Source organism: Argentina anserina, chromosome 7 (assembly GCF_933775445.1).
Source record: "Argentina anserina chromosome 7, drPotAnse1.1, whole genome shotgun sequence".
Lineage (NCBI taxonomy): Eukaryota > Viridiplantae > Streptophyta > Magnoliopsida > Rosales > Rosaceae > Argentina > Argentina anserina.
Genome location: NC_065878.1, coordinates 9,970,271 through 9,989,358, shown reverse-complemented (window position 1 = coordinate 9,989,358; position 19,088 = coordinate 9,970,271). Strand labels below are relative to the sequence as shown.

The 19,088-nt window shown below is 37.2% G+C and overlaps 2 protein-coding genes and 1 pseudogene across 2 annotated transcripts; all 3 read left to right on the top strand.

Moving 5' to 3' along the window:
* The first annotated feature begins 1,167 nt into the window (after positions 1 to 1,167).
* On the top strand, positions 1,168 to 3,247 carry LOC126803552 (uncharacterized). Its single transcript, XM_050531339.1, has 5 exons — positions 1,168 to 1,387; positions 1,505 to 1,811; positions 1,917 to 2,298; positions 2,633 to 2,695; positions 2,789 to 3,247. Exons 1-5 carry the CDS (start codon positions 1,168 to 1,170, stop codon positions 3,245 to 3,247), a joined length of 1,431 nt encoding a protein of 476 aa, XP_050387296.1.
* Positions 3,248 to 4,621: 1,374 nt separating this feature from the next.
* On the top strand, positions 4,622 to 6,911 carry LOC126803551 (glycine-rich cell wall structural protein 1.0-like). Its single transcript, XM_050531338.1, has 2 exons — positions 4,622 to 4,914; positions 6,472 to 6,911. The coding sequence occupies exons 1-2, from the start codon at positions 4,622 to 4,624 to the stop codon at positions 6,575 to 6,577; spliced, it is 399 nt and encodes a 132-aa protein (XP_050387295.1). The 3' UTR covers positions 6,578 to 6,911.
* A 4,328-nt stretch (positions 6,912 to 11,239) lies between these two features.
* Positions 11,240 to 15,470, top strand: LOC126803550 (probable LRR receptor-like serine/threonine-protein kinase At3g47570; annotated as a pseudogene).
* The last annotated feature ends 3,618 nt before the right edge of the window (positions 15,471 to 19,088 follow it).

The following is a 19,088-nucleotide window of genomic DNA, read 5'->3' as shown; positions in this document are numbered from 1 at the left end:
CCGTTTAAGTTCGGAATTATCTCACGCAATATTCCTTCAGTAATTAGAAATCACATTTTCCTCTTCATGGTGCATCTGGTTTTAATTTTCATGGAACATTTTTCTTTCTGTTTTTTAAATGAAAAAAAAATCTTATTTATATCTAGAATAAAACGTTATTATACGTACGAAGCTTCACCCATTAGAGTTATAGCAGCTAGCATAGAAAACCCTGAATTCATTTATCAATATAACGTGCCCGGCCGTGACAGTAATGTCTAGGATCAATCAAGCTAGCTATAGCTAGCTTAATTATGTCACTCTCACTAATAGACATGGGTGGATCCATGTGTGGGTGCAGCTGCCTAGGCTGAGTTTAAAAGTCTGGGTATATTACATGAAGTTTTTCTAGAGAAAAGCTTATGAAGAAGGGTAGAATTTGGCAAAGCTGAAGGTTGAAGACAACTACACAGCGGCGCCACTTTGAATTTTTTTTCTCTGTCCTTTTTTAAAAAACGACATCTCACTTAAAAAACCGACACTATAATTACAAAAAAGAAAAAAAAAGCTTCTCCTTTTCTCCAACGAATGATGTCGAGTCATTCTTCAAATTTCCAAAAATTTGTGCGTTGCAAGCCTCAGCTTCTTCTCTGTTTCTCAAACCTAAGACCCAAATTTCAAAACACAATACATCTTCCTCAATTTTTCTTCTCTCTTGTAAAGGCAAAAGCCCTTAAGCCCCTTAATTATTCAAGTAAGTATTGAATCAATACACTTTATTTGAATCAAATCTATTAATATCATCATTCTTTCATTTTTTTCATTTTTTTATTTGTTGATTCATTGTTTAATGAACCAAGAGTTATTTGAATGTTTGATTATCAGGTTACTTGTTGCCTCAATGCCTCATTGATCGAATGATTTATGAGTTTGATTAATTTGATTGAATTGGTTGAATTGAGACTTATAGTTTAGATTACTTTGAATTAATTTGATTACTTGGAATGAATTTGATTACTTTGAATGAATTTGATTGAATTAATTTGATTAATACGATCAATAACAACTATTTGATTACTGATCTTTTAATTTGATTTATTATATAAGGACTTTACCCTTTATAGAATCAGATTGATACTGGCCTATTGTGATTTTGAAATTCAATTGTTGATTACAGTGAAATCGGTGATGGAGAGATACTTTCATAAAGTTCCAAGAACAGAGGAACCTTCAAATCCTTCATCATCTATGAAGAAGAGGAAGACCAATGTTGATGGTGAAAGTTCAAAGAAAACTGAACTAGAAGAAATTTTGGAAACTCTTCATTCAGACCGTGCACGTCGAAAGCGCATTTTGGATTATGATCCAAATATTCGTGATCAAGTTAGGCGACATTATTTTCTCAAGGGTCCTTGTCAACCTTGAAACCGTAAGTTTCCCCAAAGAGAGATATATGGAACTAAGATATATGGAACTAAACGGAAGTTTAACGCTTTTTGGTTTGATGATCATCTTGACTGGTTAGAGTATAGCATAGAGAAAGATGCTTTGTTTTGCCTCAGTTGTTATCTTTTTAAACCAGAATATGGTGATCAAGGAGTCGGTGATACATTTACTACCAAAGGTTACAACAATTGGAAGAAAAAGCAGGGACTTAAAGAGCATGTTGGAACTGTTGGTAGTGTTCATAACCAAGCTATACTGAATTGTCATGCTCTTATGAATCATAAACATCATTTGGAGTCAGTTATTAGTCGTCAAGTTAAAGCGTCTAAGAAGAACTATTACACTCTTTTGAATTCTTCAATTGATTGTGTTCGTTTCTTGTTGCGGTAAGCTCTTGCTTTTCGTGGTCATGATGAATATGAATATGAATCTTCAAGGAACAAAGGAAACTTTCTTGAGCTTCTAGAATTTTTTTTTGAACATAATGATAGTGTGAAGGCTGTCGTCTTTGATAATACTCCTGGAAATCTACAATTGAAATCACGTGATATACAAAAAGATATTATAAATGCAGCTGCTGTGGAAACTCTTAATGCAATCATGTTTGATATGGGTAATGCACCATTTTCTATTTTGGTTGATAAAGCTCAGGATAGTTCAGTAAAAGAGCATATGGAGGTTGTTCTTCGATATGTAGATAACAAAGGTGAACTAATTGAGAGATTTGTTGGCATCGAACATGTTAAAAGTACTGATGCATGGTCCTTGAAACTTGTAATAGATGAGCTATTTTCTAGAAATGGGTTGAGCATATCCAATCTGCGAGGACAGGGCTATGATGAGGCTAGTAATATGCAAGGTGATGGTCTTAAGGCAAGTATCTTGAAAGAAAATGATTGTGCCTTTTATGTTCATTGTTTTGCACATCAACTTCAACTTGCTCTTGTTGCTCTAGCTAAAAATCATGTCGTAGTTGCCTCATTTTTTTAGTGACAAGAGTGGTTAACATTGTTGGAGAATCATGTAAACGCCGTGATTTTCTTCTGGAGCAGTAACAAAACTCATAGATGCTCTTCAAAATAATGAGCTTTCAAGTGGAAGAGGATTGAATCAAGAAACTACTCTTAAACGTCCAGGTGATACACGTTGGGGATCACATTACAGTAACTTACTGAGCATTATCTCTATGTTTTCTTCTATTGTTAAGCTGATTGCAATGATTAGTGAAGATGAGACAAATGCTGATCAAAGAGGGGAATGGAATTTGTTGGTAACACAAATGCAATCATTTGACTTTATATTTTGTTTGTTTTTAATGAGACAAGTGTTGGGTGTGACAAATGATTTATCACAAGTATTATAGAGAAATGATCGAGATATTGTCAATGCTATGGATTTATTGAAGGCAAGCAATCAACAACTACAAAGAATGAGGGAGGAAGAATGTGAATGGGATAATTTCTTTCACAAGGTCTATTCTTTTTGTGACAAGCATGGTATCAAGATTCCAAATATGAATGATCTTTTTGTTGCTCATGGGAAATCACATCGTAAGGCTGAAAAGTTAACGGCTCTTCATCATTATCGAGTGGATGTCTTTTATTCTGTGATTGATAGACAACTTTCAGACTTAAATGATCGCTTTAATGAGGTGAATTCTGAGCTTTTGATTTGTGTTTCAAGTTTAAGTCCAGACGATTCATTTGTTGCTTTTGACAAGCAAAAGTTAATTCGTCTTGGTAAATTTTATCCAAGAGATTTTTCTGAAAGAGATGTAATATCACTTGAAGACAATGTTGATATTTATGTTAATGATATGTGATCCAACAATGATTTTTCTGAACTAAAAGGGATCAGTAGTCTTGGAAAAAAATTGGTGGAGACAAGAAAACACATAACACATGCATCAGTGTACAAGCTTCTAATTTTGGTTTTAGTTCTACCAGTTGCGACTGCTTCAGTGGAAAGAGTATTCTCAGCTATGAACTTTGTCAAGAATCCACTTCGTAATAGAATGGGAGATCAATTATTGAATGATAGTTTGCTTGTTTATATTGAGAAACATGTATTCAATAGTGTTAGTAATGATGCTATAATGCAGCGTTTTCAAAACATGAAATCACGTCGTGGACAATTACCTTCTCGTCGTTGATTGAATGGCTGTAATGATTTTCTTTTTAACCGAAGTAAATTACATTTTTCCAAATGACATGCAATTCTTGCTTTAGCTGAGAAAATTTCCTGGATCCACCGTTGCTAATAGTCATTTGATCAATACCTAGTAGTCAACTATTTATTATACACTTATACAGAAATGGAGTGGAGCATGCAGCTCAACAATTAACAGATTAACAATCATGATCATAAGTCTATATATATAGAGGTCAATCATTGTTCCCAGAAACCCTTCTTCTTCTTTTTTCTCGGTGAGAAATGTTTTCGAAACTAATTACTCCAAACTATCCTTCAAATTTGCGTCAATGTTCGTTAATCATTTAAGAAAGACTTTTGACGGAGCTAGGTTAATTGATTATTGCGCGATCGATGAACGTACGCTCCTCGATCATTGTGTTTTGTGATTGTTTATGCACCCTTACTTTTAGTTACATTCCCAGAAATTTTCGAAAATGTAGGTCATCCATTAATGAACGTACTGTTTACCGGCCCAATTGCGCGTAAAATCTAACAAAGAAAGACTTCTGGTACCTATCAAATCTATCATGCATGTTCTGTAGTATATAACTACACATATGAGACGACAATTATAGTAGTGCCAACAGATTCTTGTACTACTAGTCTACTGCTTATAATTTCATTATGTATGCACTTGGTGGCAAACCATTTTTTTACATTTTCCTTGATCCTTATAATAAGGAATTAACATGCACTCACTAGCCATTGCTTTGCTAGCTCTGCTGGCATGTATCAATTTAGTTTCTCACATTTTCCGGCCAGCTTCCTCATCTAGTTTTGAACGGTAGCTGGAGGAGGATAGGTAAGTGAAAGGGCATGTTTGTTCACAGAGGAAAAACTATATAAGGGTAGAGTCAGTGATATAAGCTACAATCTGGATCGGAAATCTAGCCAGCAGAGGTAGTTGACGCTTCTAGTCTAGTTAATTAATTGAATCCCAAAACCTTGTGTAAGTGGTGTTGAGGCTCAGGCGCTTGTAGAAGCTTGTTACAAAAAACAGACAATGCCTGCTGGAGGAGGAGGAGGAGGAGGTGGTGGTGGTGGTGGTGGTGGGGGTGGGGGTGGAGGTGGAGGCGGAGGCGGTGGTGGGGGTGGTGGAGGAGGCGGAGGCAGTGGGGGTGGAGGAGGAGAACCTGGAGGTGGAACTGGAGGACCAAAAGGCGGAGATGGGGGACCTGGAACTCCTGGAAGTGGAGGTGGCCATGGAGGACTACATGGTGGGGTGGCTGGCGATGCTGGTGATTGGTCACCTGGACTTGGACCAAATGATGGCTTATGTGATATTATGCGTGTTTGGTACGTAATTTCGAATTCACAACTTTTTTGTTGTTGGTTGCTTCTTATATAAATCTATTAACCCATATTTTGGTGAACCACACCCACCTTATGGCATAACCGGCTACATCAATTAAATCTGAATTTCTGATTTTTATATTTTAAATTGCTCAATTACAAAATTCTATTAGTTTTAACTTAAATTTATCTTCATTAGATTTCCTCTCTTCTCTTCTTCTCATCCTCCCTTCGTTCTCTCAAGTTTCAAGCATAAATATCACGATCTCTTCAATCAAACAACATCTTTCCAAGCTCCTCTTTAAAGAACTCCTTCTCCCCCGTCTTCTTTTTGAATTACCTCATCAGTTCCTATAAATCAATTTCACTCCCCCTAACCCTAATTCCAAATATGAGTTTCGAGTGTGAAATCACAAGAAAAGAAGTTTCTAATTAGATTAAGGTAGAATTTCTGTCAACGATTCTTGAAAGGAAAACGAAATAAGAGGAGACAATGTTTTGATCAATCAAGAAGGGGGTTAATGCCCGTAGCTAGAAATTTGTATAAATCAAATTCACTCTCTCCTAAACCCTAGTTTCATACCAAGAGGAGAAAAACTGACCCTCACTTGTATCAACTATGCTTGCGAGCAAAATAGGATTGAGAAGGTGTTGATCAATTAACTAAAGAGAAGTTGAGAGCTGGAGAGAAGAAAACCGTTCACGAAGACATTTCCTCAAAGATCATCACCAAAAGCTTTTAAAAAAATGGTTTTAGAAGATAAATCAAGAAAAAAAAGAAGTTTAATAATTTTATTAAGTATATATAAAAGAAATCAGAAATTAAGATTTTTTGACATGACTATGCCACATCATTCGCCACAAAAAGTGGGCTCTAGGTGTTTGACTAAAATATGAGTCACCTAGCATTACTCAAATCTATTTTCTGTATAATTTTTCTCGTTTGATTTCTCAAGATATGTAGCAGTACGTATAGCACGTACATTCGCAATCGATCAGTACGTAGAATATTGGTACTTAGTGATTAGGGTACGTTAGGGTTTGATCGGCTACGAATCCTGCAATCCTTCCATGCCTTCATCGCTACAGTAACTGTAGACTGTAATCGCTGGCTTCAACTTCGGCTTAGGGTAAACATATTATGTATCGTCAACATTGTCACCAGAGGGCTTGTCAATTTCTAACAAAGTTCTTCATGGCAAACAAAGTAAAAAATGACAGTCAACCTCTCCGTGTTAGCTCAGTCCTACAATAACCATATATAATATATAAGACGAAATCTAATTTACGTCCGTCGGAACCCTAAAATTAAGCTGAATTAATGTACCACGGCTGCCTCCCAAAGAACATTAGCTAGCAGGACGTACTGAAGGAGTCAAGGGACTGCCATTTTTCCTTAAATTATTGCTTTCCCTCGAGTTATATCGATGAAAATATGTTTAATGCTAATTTTAGAAGGAAAAGAAAATGATATATATTGTATTCTACTAATTACAAAATCTGTCCAAAGCAAATTCCTGACGTACTTATCTTGTTTTTGGAAATCGAATTATTTTGCAGGGCAAAGTTCTTGTGTTGCTGCCGGTTTCTAGACTGCTTTGGTGGTTCACCAGGACCCGACAGCCCACGCGGACGGACCGCCACCCAAATAAACACTTCAAATTGATCAATATCAGGGTCATCTTCCTCTTCTGTTGATGGTTATTTTCTATGTATCAATGTTTTTCTTTTTATTCAACTACGTATCAATGTTAAATAAATCATAATAAATTAAAACTATTACGAGATGTTGAAAGTTGCATCACTCTGCTGCCGGTTAGAGTTTGTAATAGTCTTATGTTTGTATGTTCTCTGATTGATTGAAAAGATAATGCTTAGATCAAGCATATTTGTCCTAGTTTAGATACGTAGCTTTATATTCTATTACCTTATCGAGGAGAAGGGTTTTTCTTTTCCAGCTAGCTTTCTAGCTTGGATTAGAATAAAATGTGATTTGGATGTGGTTTGTAATTTGGATTGTATAATGAGAAGGGTAACTCATTTGCAGCTTTACATATTAGTTCTCTCTTTTCATAACTTCATATGAACAAGTTCTCCCGCGATCGAGACTTCCAGTTGAACTGTCGCAAACAAAAATACATGATGGCGGGTAATCTCCACGACGATATGCTCATCAGATTAATTAACAAATTTGAATTGCGTCAAAGTGGAAACTTCGAGGACTGATACACCTGCTTCAAGTATCAGTTTGATACACCAGAGGTGATATCTGAATCAGAGACTTGGGTCAACTTCAACTGTAGAGACAAAGTAGGGGAGAACATTGACAACATGCTTGTAAATCTTAGGCTCATGCATGTCGATCGACGATGATCTTGACGACGAAACCATTGATTTTTTGAAACAGTAACGTTTGCAGTTTTTGACGGTGCCGTCTGTTCTTCTCCAACTGGCTATTGATGTTGATGTGAATGTCTAAGGTGTCACAATCCCGAAATTTGGAATGATAAAAATTCGAATTTCAAGCCATGAAAACTCTAAAATAATCTCAAATATATTGAAATCATCTTATAGTAACAATGTATCGAAACTGAGTTCACAGTACAACTCAGTCGACTTGAATAATACATAACTAGTTTATACCTCAAGTATTATAACAAATGGAAATGTAAAATTCACTCAATCCTCACCACAAACAGAAGAAAGAAATCTTCAGCAATTTTCATAGTAAGCCCTCCAGATCTGCTAATTCCCACTTGCAGAACTATCCTCTATCCCATCGAATTGGTGCACCGGGATTGTAAACACAAACCCAGTAAGCTTTTCAGCCCGTATAAGTAAACCAACATTATAACATACATTGCATATAAAGGAAATATAACATATAACATGTAAGAAAAGTGTACTCATAAGACACTAGACAACTCATCCGGTTGCCCAATATTATTTAAAGATATGTGTACTCATGAGATATTGGGCAACCCATATGTTACCCAATATCATTTAGAAACATGGGTACTCATGAGACCCATGTACCCATATGTTACCCCTCATGCAGTACACCGGAAAACACTAGGCAACCTATCTGTTACCCAATATCAATCTAAAACATGGGTACTCATGAGACCCAGACAACCCATCTGTTACCCCTCATGCAGTAGACCGGCAGACATACTAAACTCTAACTGATCGTAACCGACACCCGGCCAAGGCTTGGTTTCGATTTAATGCCAACAACGTCCGAAGACCAGAAAACGTTTTAACAAGACTCAATGTTAAAACCACGTACAATATAACAATCCACACATGTTATTGTACTACAACCAAGTGACTCTTGCACAACAATATATATATATATAGTCACTCCAATAATCCATTATACCGAAAGGTACGTTATCTCCCTTCCGGTCTCATCTGCCATAGTTAATTAAGAACATTACAATCTCATAATTTAAATAGAAATCGTAACATTATATCGTATTTACCATTTTCGTACACATAGACAACCCACTATATTATATAAATGTCACAGTTCACTCTTTTTAATATTCAAACACATAAGTCACCGCCAATGATAGACTTGTCATAATGAGATTTACTCACCTTATTTCCTGCGTGCAACTTCCATGACACCGAGAGCGATTCCCTCACTCGTTTTGTCGGTCACCTAATAGCATAATAAAGTGCTTAGAAAATGATATGTAAAATCGCAGGTGACGATTCATTACAGCTGAACACTGTTAATAAAACACTGTTCATAACCAAACAGGCGCGCGTGACCTCACACGCAGCCCCCAAAACCCCGTCATTTCTCTTCCTACACCATCCTAGGTTGATAGCCTAGCCCCTACCGCCCTCACCTACTCCCACACGCCGCCACAGACGACGGCACATGCACCACCACCACCTCTGTCCAACTTCCTCCAATTAACAAACTCCCAATATTAAAAACGTAGATCACAAGGAGAGAAACACGCTCGTACATGCGTCACAACCCAGATCGCTGGAAAATGGTCGAAAGGTCTCCGTAAAGCTTCGACAGCTCCAAGATTGTCTCCGTCGTTAAAATCTCAGTTTTTGAGCTCCGAATTAGTGATAAACCAAGCTAGGAGGTCGAAATCAAGGAGCTATGGTTTGGGACTCACCGACGATGAAGTTTGAACTGGTGACGGAAGTTGCAGAAATTTCAGCACGCCGGTGTGGCCCCTCAGCGGCGATGGGGGGCGTGCCACCTCTGCGGGTTGGAGCAGCTGGTCGTGCGGTCCTTGCGAGTCCGGCGGTGAAGGTCACGGTGGTCGGAGGTGGGAGATCGGCGAAGGTGGAATCGACGGAGGAGGTCGGGGTCAGGGGAGAGGAGAGAGAGAAACTTGGGAGAAATTTCTGATTTTTAGTTTTGGAAAGTTTCCTAAAAATGTCCTTTTATAGCCTTTTAAAATCAGAAACCAAACTTCCGTTGATAATAACTTTCACATACGACATCCGATTAAGGTGTGCCGTATGTCCTCGAACTCGTATCGACGAGCTCTACAACTTCCGTGAATGAAGTTTTCAGAGATGAGCGACAAAATAAAAGTCAACTCTCGAGCCACAGAAAAAAGTAACGTTTTTCAATTTAAATTTCCGAAATCAGTTTCGTTTCGCCTGACATCGACGAGAATGCGAAAAATGCGATTTTACTCAAATTACCAAGCTTAATAATTTACAAAAATTATACGAATTTAAATCCGAAAATTCGGGGTATTACATAGGGCATCATTGCTATTGCAGATAGCTAGTAGTTTTGATGATCCTTATGCTATCCTCTCTGTTGAAACAGTATTAAAATCCTGGGGTGAGTACGTTTAGAGCAACTAAATGCAGTACGTACTCAGATTCCTCCATTATGTGCTGTTTATTTGGAGGGTTTAAATCCTTCTTCTTCTTCTTTTTTTCACAAGATTCCATTACTCATTTGCCCTGCTTACATTATTTTCATGAACGTTGTATAATCGGCCAAGTGGGTGAAATACCAAACACAAGTGTCCGATGTGCCGACACCAACTGATACCAACTACAAATGATCGATGAAAGTGAGGATCAGTTCGATTTGTAGTGTGCGGGGTGTGTGCGGGGGGAGGGTGCATGTTTTTGTTTGCATGGTGCTCGTTGGATGCTAGCATCTTGAAATCATATTGTTGACAAGATTTTACTTCTCTTACCTCATTCACATGCCATGACGGCCACATGATTTCAGGTTGTATAACATGCAACGAAACATCATAGAATATCGCGTATGTTACTCTATTAGCTAAATTTGATCTGTGATAAAACAATAATAAACTTTCTTTTCATTTTATTTGCTGTTTTTGTATGTATTTCCCATACTATTAAAATTGACCCAACACTCTTATTTCAGATTAATCAACGGTATCCAAAAACCTTGCTAGACCCAAACACGTGCTAATTTATCGGAAACCCAGAAAGCCAACAGGACATGGAAGAGAATTCCGTACGTAGCTAGCTTATAAGTAGTGTTTGAACACATGACATAGGAGCAATGTTCTAAAAATCCCCGCCTAGGACCGCTTAGGCGGCTCCTAGGCGCCCGAAGATCTTTGGCCGTCTCGATTTTGGGCCGATTAATCCCCGATTAATCCTCTGGGCGCTGGTTTTTAGCTGTCCGCCCGATTAACGCCTAGCGTTTTTTAGAACCTTGCATAGGAGTTCCACAAGTATTCCCCTGGCTGGACCTAGCGATTACACAGAACCACATTCCGTGGTTAATTTCACATCAGTCGATGAGTTACTTGAGTATAAGAGTTTCTGATCCACTTTGGAATCAATCATCTATCTCCAGTTCTGATATATAGAATTGCCCCTTCTATATAAAATTTGTGTCATTGAACAATTAGGGAGAACTTTTAAACATATGCAATTAGACTTTCAGTGCTTACCACTTGCAGTTTCTGTTCAATTACTGAAAGCCTATTTTACGTACATGACAGCGATTGTTCTTTCACCTTCATTTAATACTACTACTCCTTTCACCTTCATTTTTAAGCCAACATTCATGACTTATCTGCATCAAGAGTACTCTATTTCCCAGTCAAGTCTACTAAGATATGTTTTTCCAATTGTTTTATTAGGTAATTGCCAGGCAAAAAAGATTTAGGACTAGAAAGGATATTGAATTATTGATGTAACTCATGTAAGAAAAGTCCTAGTTATTACGATTAATGTATGAAGTGAATTGATGATCTATTCTTAGGTCAACATTAATCCATTGCTGCGAGATTATAAGTTGGTTCTTCCCAATTGACAAATTAAGTACGAACTTCGAAATTCCAAGATGGTAGACAAAACCACCCAAGTGATCTTCAGCGCACTGTGTGAAGTCATCGGAATCACTAGTGCACTGCTGTTACTGTATTTTTGTTGTTTAAGGAGGAGAACAAAGAAGCCAAGTAGTTCAAGTGATTCGGAAATATTTCTGAGGATTTCTTACCAATCACTTGTACAAGCTACCGATGGATTCTCCTCTGCTAACTTAATTGGTGAGGGCAGCTTTGGATCTGTGTTCAAAGATGTAGTAGTATTAGATGAAGGTGAAAGAACAATCGCTGTCAAAGTATTAAACCTTGTCCGTCATGGCGCTTCCAAAAGTTTCCTAGCTGAATGTGAGGCCTTGAGAAACATTAGACACCGTAATCTTCTGAAGATACTCTCTGCATGTTCAGGTTTTGACGCTTACGTGATGATTTCAAGGCCTTAATTTATAAGTTCATGATTAATGGGAGCTTAGATAAATGGTTGCATCCAAATCGGACTGTTGCTGACACGATGGACGGACCGAGGAGCTTGATTTTCTTTCAGATATTGAACATTGCTATTGATGTCTCTATGGTGATTGATTACCTCCATCACCATTGTGAGACCCCCATAGTTCACTGTTGTAATAACCCGATTTTTCGGGACGAGTTAATCGACTATTTCTAAAAGTTATAAGTTTTCGAAAATATTAAATCGTGTTCGTTCCATTTTGTAACGTCGGGAATCGAAAACGAAAACGTTATCGGAACGCTTAATTTGAAAAACGTTACAATTCCGTAACGTTTATATCGACTTTTATTCTGTCGATCGTTTGCGAAAACTTCATTCACGAAAGTTGTAGAACTCGTCAATACGAGTTCGTGGATATGTGACGCGTTCTAATCGGACGATGTATGTAGAAGTTATTAACGTCGGAAGCTTGTTTCCGATTTTTGGAAACGAGTATAAATAGATAATTAATGAAACTAGGGTTTCCATTTCAGGAAACCACACCCGCGCCTCCCCTTTCCCCCTTCTCTCTCTGCACTCACTCTCTCTCCCCGATCCCTTCCCCTCTCCTTCACTCCGCCGGCGATCTCCCTCCACCTGCCACCGTGCTTGACACCGCCGGTGGCAAAGAGACCGCACGGCCAAGATACGTCGACCGGTGGTAGCAGCGACCCACCCTAGGCGGGGAATAAGCAGCGACGATGTCATATAACTTCGGCCCCGCCGACCTCGATGTCGCCGGCACCATGCGAGCTAGGAGGCATTCTGGCGAGCTTCACCCTCACCCCTCGACATGAATTCACAGGAGGAGATGTTCGATTTGGGCTGCAGCGGCATCAACCACTTCCCCTCGAATCCGAGACTCCACGACGACTTCATTGAGCTCCTCCGGCGAATCCGACGATTCAAACATAGATTGAGGTGAGGGATTACATATTTGGATTGTTGTGATGCTTGTTGTGAAATTTTGGATGAATTGGAGTTAAGGTTTAGGAGATCGGAGGAGGAATGGCGAAGGGAGGTTACCGCCGCCTTAGGCGGCGTGTATGGGCACGTGAAGGGTGTAGGGGGCGGCCTGAGGCCGTGGGGAGGTGGAGGAGGAAGAGAGGAGAAGTTTTGGGGTGGCGGTGGCGTGATACGCGCCGTGGTTAACCTCGGCGCGTGGGCCCCACGCGCGGCCGGCCGGAGGTGGCGCGTGTGCCACACGCGCCGCCACGTGCGGCGGGGGGAACAGTTTTGACAGAAGGGTATTTTGGTAATTTACTGTATACGGTAAATGTAAATGTAATTTTTATTTACTACGGTAAATGTAATTAAATTTTACCTTCGGTAAATGTAAATATAAATTACTTTCAGTAAATGTAAAAAGTAATTTTGTAAAAGGGTAATTTAGTAAATTTTATTTACTGAATTTGTATTTACATTTAAATCGTACGAATACGTACAGAAATACGTATTAATATTTATACGTACAGAAATACGTATTAATATTTATATGTACAGAAATACGTATTAATATTTATACGTACAGAAATACGTATTAATATTTATACGTACAGAAATACGTATTAATATTTATACGTACAGAAATACGTATATAATATTTATACGTACAAAAAATATGTATATAATATTTATACGTACAGAAATACGTATATAATATTTATACGTACAGAAATACGTATTAATTGCTTAAATGTACAGTATCCGGGAATAGTAACAGTGAACAGTGACACCGAACAGTAATTTCGTAAAACCGAAAATTGCTGAACAGTAACCGATTATTACTGTTTCGGCATTTAAAGGTTTACGAAACTATTCTAAATTCTTTTCTTGTCTTTTCAAGGTGATCATTAAATCGAGGAAAGGAATTATCATCGGGAATTGTGAATTACGCTCGAGTCGATAAGGTGAGTAAAATCTCACTTATTTATGAATCTACCCTTGCGGTGATTCAAGATTTTGCAAGAGTTTTTAATATTGAATTACGACACGTATACAATATAGTGGATTACATATATATCGTATAAATGGTAATAAGTACATATATATATAATTTGCTATATTATATACTGTTATGAATTCATTAGAATTGGTCATTTCGAATGACGAGAATTAAATATTGAGCATGTGATTTGATTTTTGTACAATATGAGGTGTGATTATTGTACGTGGTTTTAACATCAGTTTGTTAAAATGTTTTGTCTTCGGACGAGTTTTGTCTTCGGACGAGATTTTGTCTTCGGACGTGTTTATGAAATATGACATGTATATGATATAATGGATTATATATATATTGTATAAATGGTAAATATGTACATATATATATAGTTTGCTATATAATATACTGTTATGATTTTATCGTGATTTATGTCATTTCGATGACGAGATTTAAATATCGAGCATGTGATTTTGATTTGTACAATATGATGTGAGATTATTGTACGTGATTTTAACATTGAGTTTGTTAAAATGTTGATTTGTCTTCGGACATGATTTTTGGTACAATATGATGTGAGATTATTGTACGTGATTTTAACATTGAGATTGTTAAAATGTTGATTTGTCTTCGGACATGATTTTTGGTACAATATGATGTGAGATTATTGTACGTGATTTTAACATTGAGATTGTTAAAATGTTGATTTGTCTTCGGACATGATTTTTGGTACAATATGATGTGAGATTATTGTACGTGATTTTAACATTGAGATTGTTAAAATGTTGATTTGTCTTCGGACATGATTTTTGGTACAATATGATGTGAGATTATTGTACGTGATTTTAACATTGAGATTGTTAAAATGTTGATTTGTCTTCGGACGTGATTTGGTACAATATGATGTGAGATTATTGTACGTGTTTGGCAAGTCGGAACCTAGCCTTTGGCCGGGCGAAAGTTACGATACAGTTAGAGCTCTAGTCTGTCTGCCTTAGTACTGCATGCGAGGTAACGGGTGGTTATCTGCTCATGGGTACTCGGTGTATTTTGGATGTTGGGTAGCGGGTGGCTATCCAATGTCAACGGTGTATTACGAGAGGGGTAACAGATGTGTACCAGCGTTCTTGGTACCCGTATTATAAATGCATTGGGTAACCAGAAGGGTTACTTAATTTCCTCATGAACATTTTATTTCATATTTCTTTGGGTCAACCAGATGGGCTGACGAGTGACTCATGAGGGCATTTATATTTGTTGTTTTGTGATCTTTCGTATATTTTGATATGCGAATTATATTTTGATTTTACTCATACAAGCTGTAAAGCTTACCGGGTTTGTGTTTACAATCCCGGTGCACCAATTCGATGGTGTAGTGGATGACTCCGCAGGTGTAGATTAGCGGGAATTGACGGACCGCCCAGAGGACTTGAAGTGATTACCTCCAGCTTGTGTGAGGATTTTGTGTGACTATTTTGTGAGAGATTGTGAGGATTATTACATTCCAACTTACGTAATGTAAATTATAAATTTGGGTTGTAATAATTGGTTTTCTGAGTTGTATTGATAACTCAGTGATGATCCGCTGTGCACTTAAATGATTTCGATTTTATTGAGATTATTTTGTGTTTAACGACTTTAGAATTTTGAGTTTTTAAGCTCGAAATTTTGGGGTCGTTAAAACTGTGACCTCAAGCCAAGCAATGTTCTGCTCGATGATGACATGGTAGGACATGTTGGTGATTTTGGGCTGGTAAGATTCCTTCCCAGGACTTCTGGGAATCAATCGAGCTCCATCGGAGTTAAAGGAACTGTTGGTTAACCTGGAGGAGTAGACTAGCTACTTCCAGGGGGATCCATGTGTGGGCGAGCCTAGGCAGCTGGTTTAAGAGGCTGGGCATATTACATGAAGTTTTTCTGACAAGAAAAGCTGATAAAGAAGGGCAGAATTTGGCAAAGCTAAAGGTAGAAGACTACCGCACAGCGCCACTTTTGAATTTTTTTCTATGTCATTCTCTAGAAAAAGAGATCTCACTATAAAATCCGACACTATAATTACAAAAAAAAAATCTCATTTTCTCAAACAAATGATGTCGAGTCATTCTCCAAATTTCCAAAAGTTTGGGCGTTGCAAGCCTCAGCTTCTTCTCTGTTTCTCAAAACTAAGACCCCAATTCCAAAACACAATACATCTTCCTCAATTGTTCTTCTCTCCTGCAAAGGCAAAAACCCTTAAGCCCTTTAATTATTCAAGTATTGAATCAATACACTTTATTTGAATCAAATCTATTAATATCGTCATTCTTTCATTCTTTCATTTTTTCTGATTTGTTCATTCATTGTTTAATGAACCAAGAGTTATTTGAATGTTTGATTATCAGGTTACTTGTTGCCTCAGTGCCTCATTGATCGAATGATTTATGAGTTTGATTAATTTGATTGAATTGGTTGAATTGAGACTTATAGTTTAGATTACTTTGAATGAATTTGATTGAATTAATTTGATTAATACGATCAATAACAACTATTTGATTACTGATCTTTTAATTTGATTTATTATATAATGACTTTACCCTTTATAGAATCAGATTGATACTGGCCTATTGTGATTTTGAAATTCAATTGTTGATTACAATGAAATCCGTGATGGAGAGATACTTTCATAAAGTTCCAAGAACAGAATAACCTTCAAATCCTTCATCATCTATGAAGAAGAGGAAGACCAATGTTTATGGTGAAAGTTCAAAGAGAACTGAACTAGAAGAAATTTTGGAAAATCTTCCTTCAGACCCTGCACGTCGAAAGCGCATCTTGGATTATAATCCAAATATTCGTGATCAAGTTAGACGACATTATTTGCTCAAGGGTCCTTGTCAACCTCAAAACTATAAGTTTCTCCAAAGAGAGATATATGGAACTAAACGGAAGTTTAACGCTTCTTGGTTTAATGATCATCTTGATTGGTTAGAGTATAACATAGAGAAATATGCTTTGTTTTTGCCTCAGTTGTTATCTTTTTAAACCAGAATATGGTGATCAAGTAGGCGATGATACATTTACTACCAAAGGTTACAACAATTGAAAGAAAAAACAGGGACTTAAAGAGTATGTTGGAACTGTTGGTAGTGTTCATAACCAAGCTATCTGAATTGCCACGCTCTTATGAATCAGAAACATCATTTGAAATCAGTTATTAGTCGTCAAATTGAAGTCTCTAAGCAGAACTATTACACTCTTTTGAATGCTTCAATTGATTGTGTTCGTTTCTTATTGCGGTAAGCTCTTGCTTTTCGTGGTGATGATGAATCTGAATCTTCAAGCAACAAAGGAAACTTTCTTGAGCTTCTAGAATTTATTGTTGAGCATAATGATAGTGTGAAGGGTGTCATCTTTGATAATGCTCCTGAAAATCTACAATTGAAATCACGTGATATACAAAAAGATATTATAAATGTAGTTGTTGTGGAAACTCTTAATGCAATCATGTTTGACATGGGTAATGCACTATTTTCTATTTTGGTTGATGAAGCTCAGGATAGTTCAGTAAAAGATCAGATGGGAGTTGTTCTTCGATATGTAGATAACAAATGTGAACTAATTGAGAGATTTGTTGGCATCAAACTTGTTAAAAGTACTGATGCATGGTCCTTGAAACTTGCAATAGATGAGCTATTTTCTAGAAATGGGTTGAGCATATCCAATCTGCGAGGACATGGCTATGATGGAGCTAGTAATATGTAAGGTGATGGTCTTAAGGCACTTATCTTGAAAGAAAATGATTGTGCCTTTTATGTTCATTGTTTTGCACATCAGCTTCAACTTGCTCTTGTTGCTCTAGCTAAAAATCATGTCGTAGTTGCCTCATTTCTTTTCTTAGTGACAAGAGTAGTTAACCTTGTTGGAGAATCATGTAAGCGCCGTGATTGAAATGATTAGTGAAGATGAGACAAATGCTGATCAAAGAGGGGAATGCAATCTGTTGGTAACACAAATGCAATCATTTGACTTCATATTTTATTTGTTTTTAATGAGACAAGTGTTGAGTGTGACAAATGATTTATCACAATTATTACAGAGAAATGATCAAAATATTGTCAATACTATAGATTTAGTGAAGGCAAGCAAGCAACAACTACAGAGAATGAGGGAGGAAGAATGTGAATGGGATAATTTCCTTCACAAGGTCTATTCTTTTTCTGACACGCATGGTTTTAAGATTCCGGATATGAATGATCTCTTTGTTGCTCATGGTAAATCACATCGTAGGGCTGACAAGGTTAACGACCGTTCATCATTATCGAGTGGATGTTTTTTATTCTGTGATTGATAGACAACTTTCAAAATTGAATGATCGATTTATGAGCTAAATTGTGAGCTTTTGATTTGTGTTTCAAGTTTAAGTCCAGATGATTCATTTGTTGCTTTTAACAAGCAAAAGTTAATTTGTCTTGCTAAATTTTATCGAAGAGATTTTTCTGAAAGAGATGTGTTATCACTTGAAGACAAGCTTGATATTTTTGTTAATGATATGCGATCCAGCAATGATTTGTCTGAACTGAAAGGGATCAGTCGTCTTGGAAAAAAATTGTGGAGACAAGAAAACACATAACACATGCATCCGTGTACAAGCTTCTAACTTTGGTTTTAGTTCTACCAGTTGCGACTGCTTCAGTGGAAAGAGTATTCTCAGCTATGAACATTGTCAAGAATCCACTTCATAATAGAATGAGAGATCAATGGTTGAATGATAGTTTGCTTGTTTATATTGAAAAAGATGTATTCAATAGTGTTAGTAATGATGCTATAATGCAGCGTTTTCAAAATATGAAATCACATCGTGGACAATTATCTTCTGGTTGTTAATTAAATGGTTGTATTGTTTTTTTTTTAAACTGAAGTATATTACATTTTCAAGTGACATACAATTCTTGCGTTGTTGGGAAGATTTCCTAGATCCGCCACTGGAGGTGATGTATCAGTTACGGCATACTTCTGCTGGAGATGTTCACAGGAAGAAGACCAAGAGATAACAAGTTCCATGGAACCTCAAACCTTCATAACTTTGTTAAGGAAGCTCTGCCAAAGCACATAATAGACATTCTCGATCCTGTTCTATTTACAGAAACCATTGAAGCCGAGATTAGCGCAAACAGCCATACCAGCGGGCATAACACAAGGATTTTGGCCAAAGTAGAAGAAAGCTTGACTCTAATATTAGAAGTTGGTGTTACTTGTTCTGCAGAATTACCTAGAGAACGCTTGGACATTAGCGTTGTTGTAACTAAGATGTGTCGAATCCGAAACAAGCAAACTTCAAGCAAATAAAACTTGCAATTAGCTGCAGACTGTACTGCCAACCTAAGCAAATGAGCTAATGTGAGTAGGGTATATCTCAATGGCCATCCCCTTTATCTCTGATTTTCTTCTACTCTTTGAGTTA

Coding starts and splice junctions, on each gene's coding strand:
- LOC126803551 (XM_050531338.1), top strand. CDS start 4,622: ATGCCTGCTGGAGGAGGAGGAGGAGGAGGTGGTGGTGGTGGTGGTGGT. Junction 4,915..6,471: donor TGTGATATTATGCGTGTTTG/GTACGTAATTTC, acceptor ATTATTTTGCAG/GGCAAAGTTCTTGTGTTGCT.
- LOC126803552 (XM_050531339.1), top strand. CDS start 1,168: ATGGAGAGATACTTTCATAAAGTTCCAAGAACAGAGGAACCTTCAAAT. Junction 1,388..1,504: donor GCGACATTATTTTCTCAAGG/GTCCTTGTCAAC, acceptor TTGACTGGTTAG/AGTATAGCATAGAGAAAGAT. Junction 2,696..2,788: donor GAGGGGAATGGAATTTGTTG/GTAACACAAATG, acceptor CAAGTATTATAG/AGAAATGATCGAGATATTGT.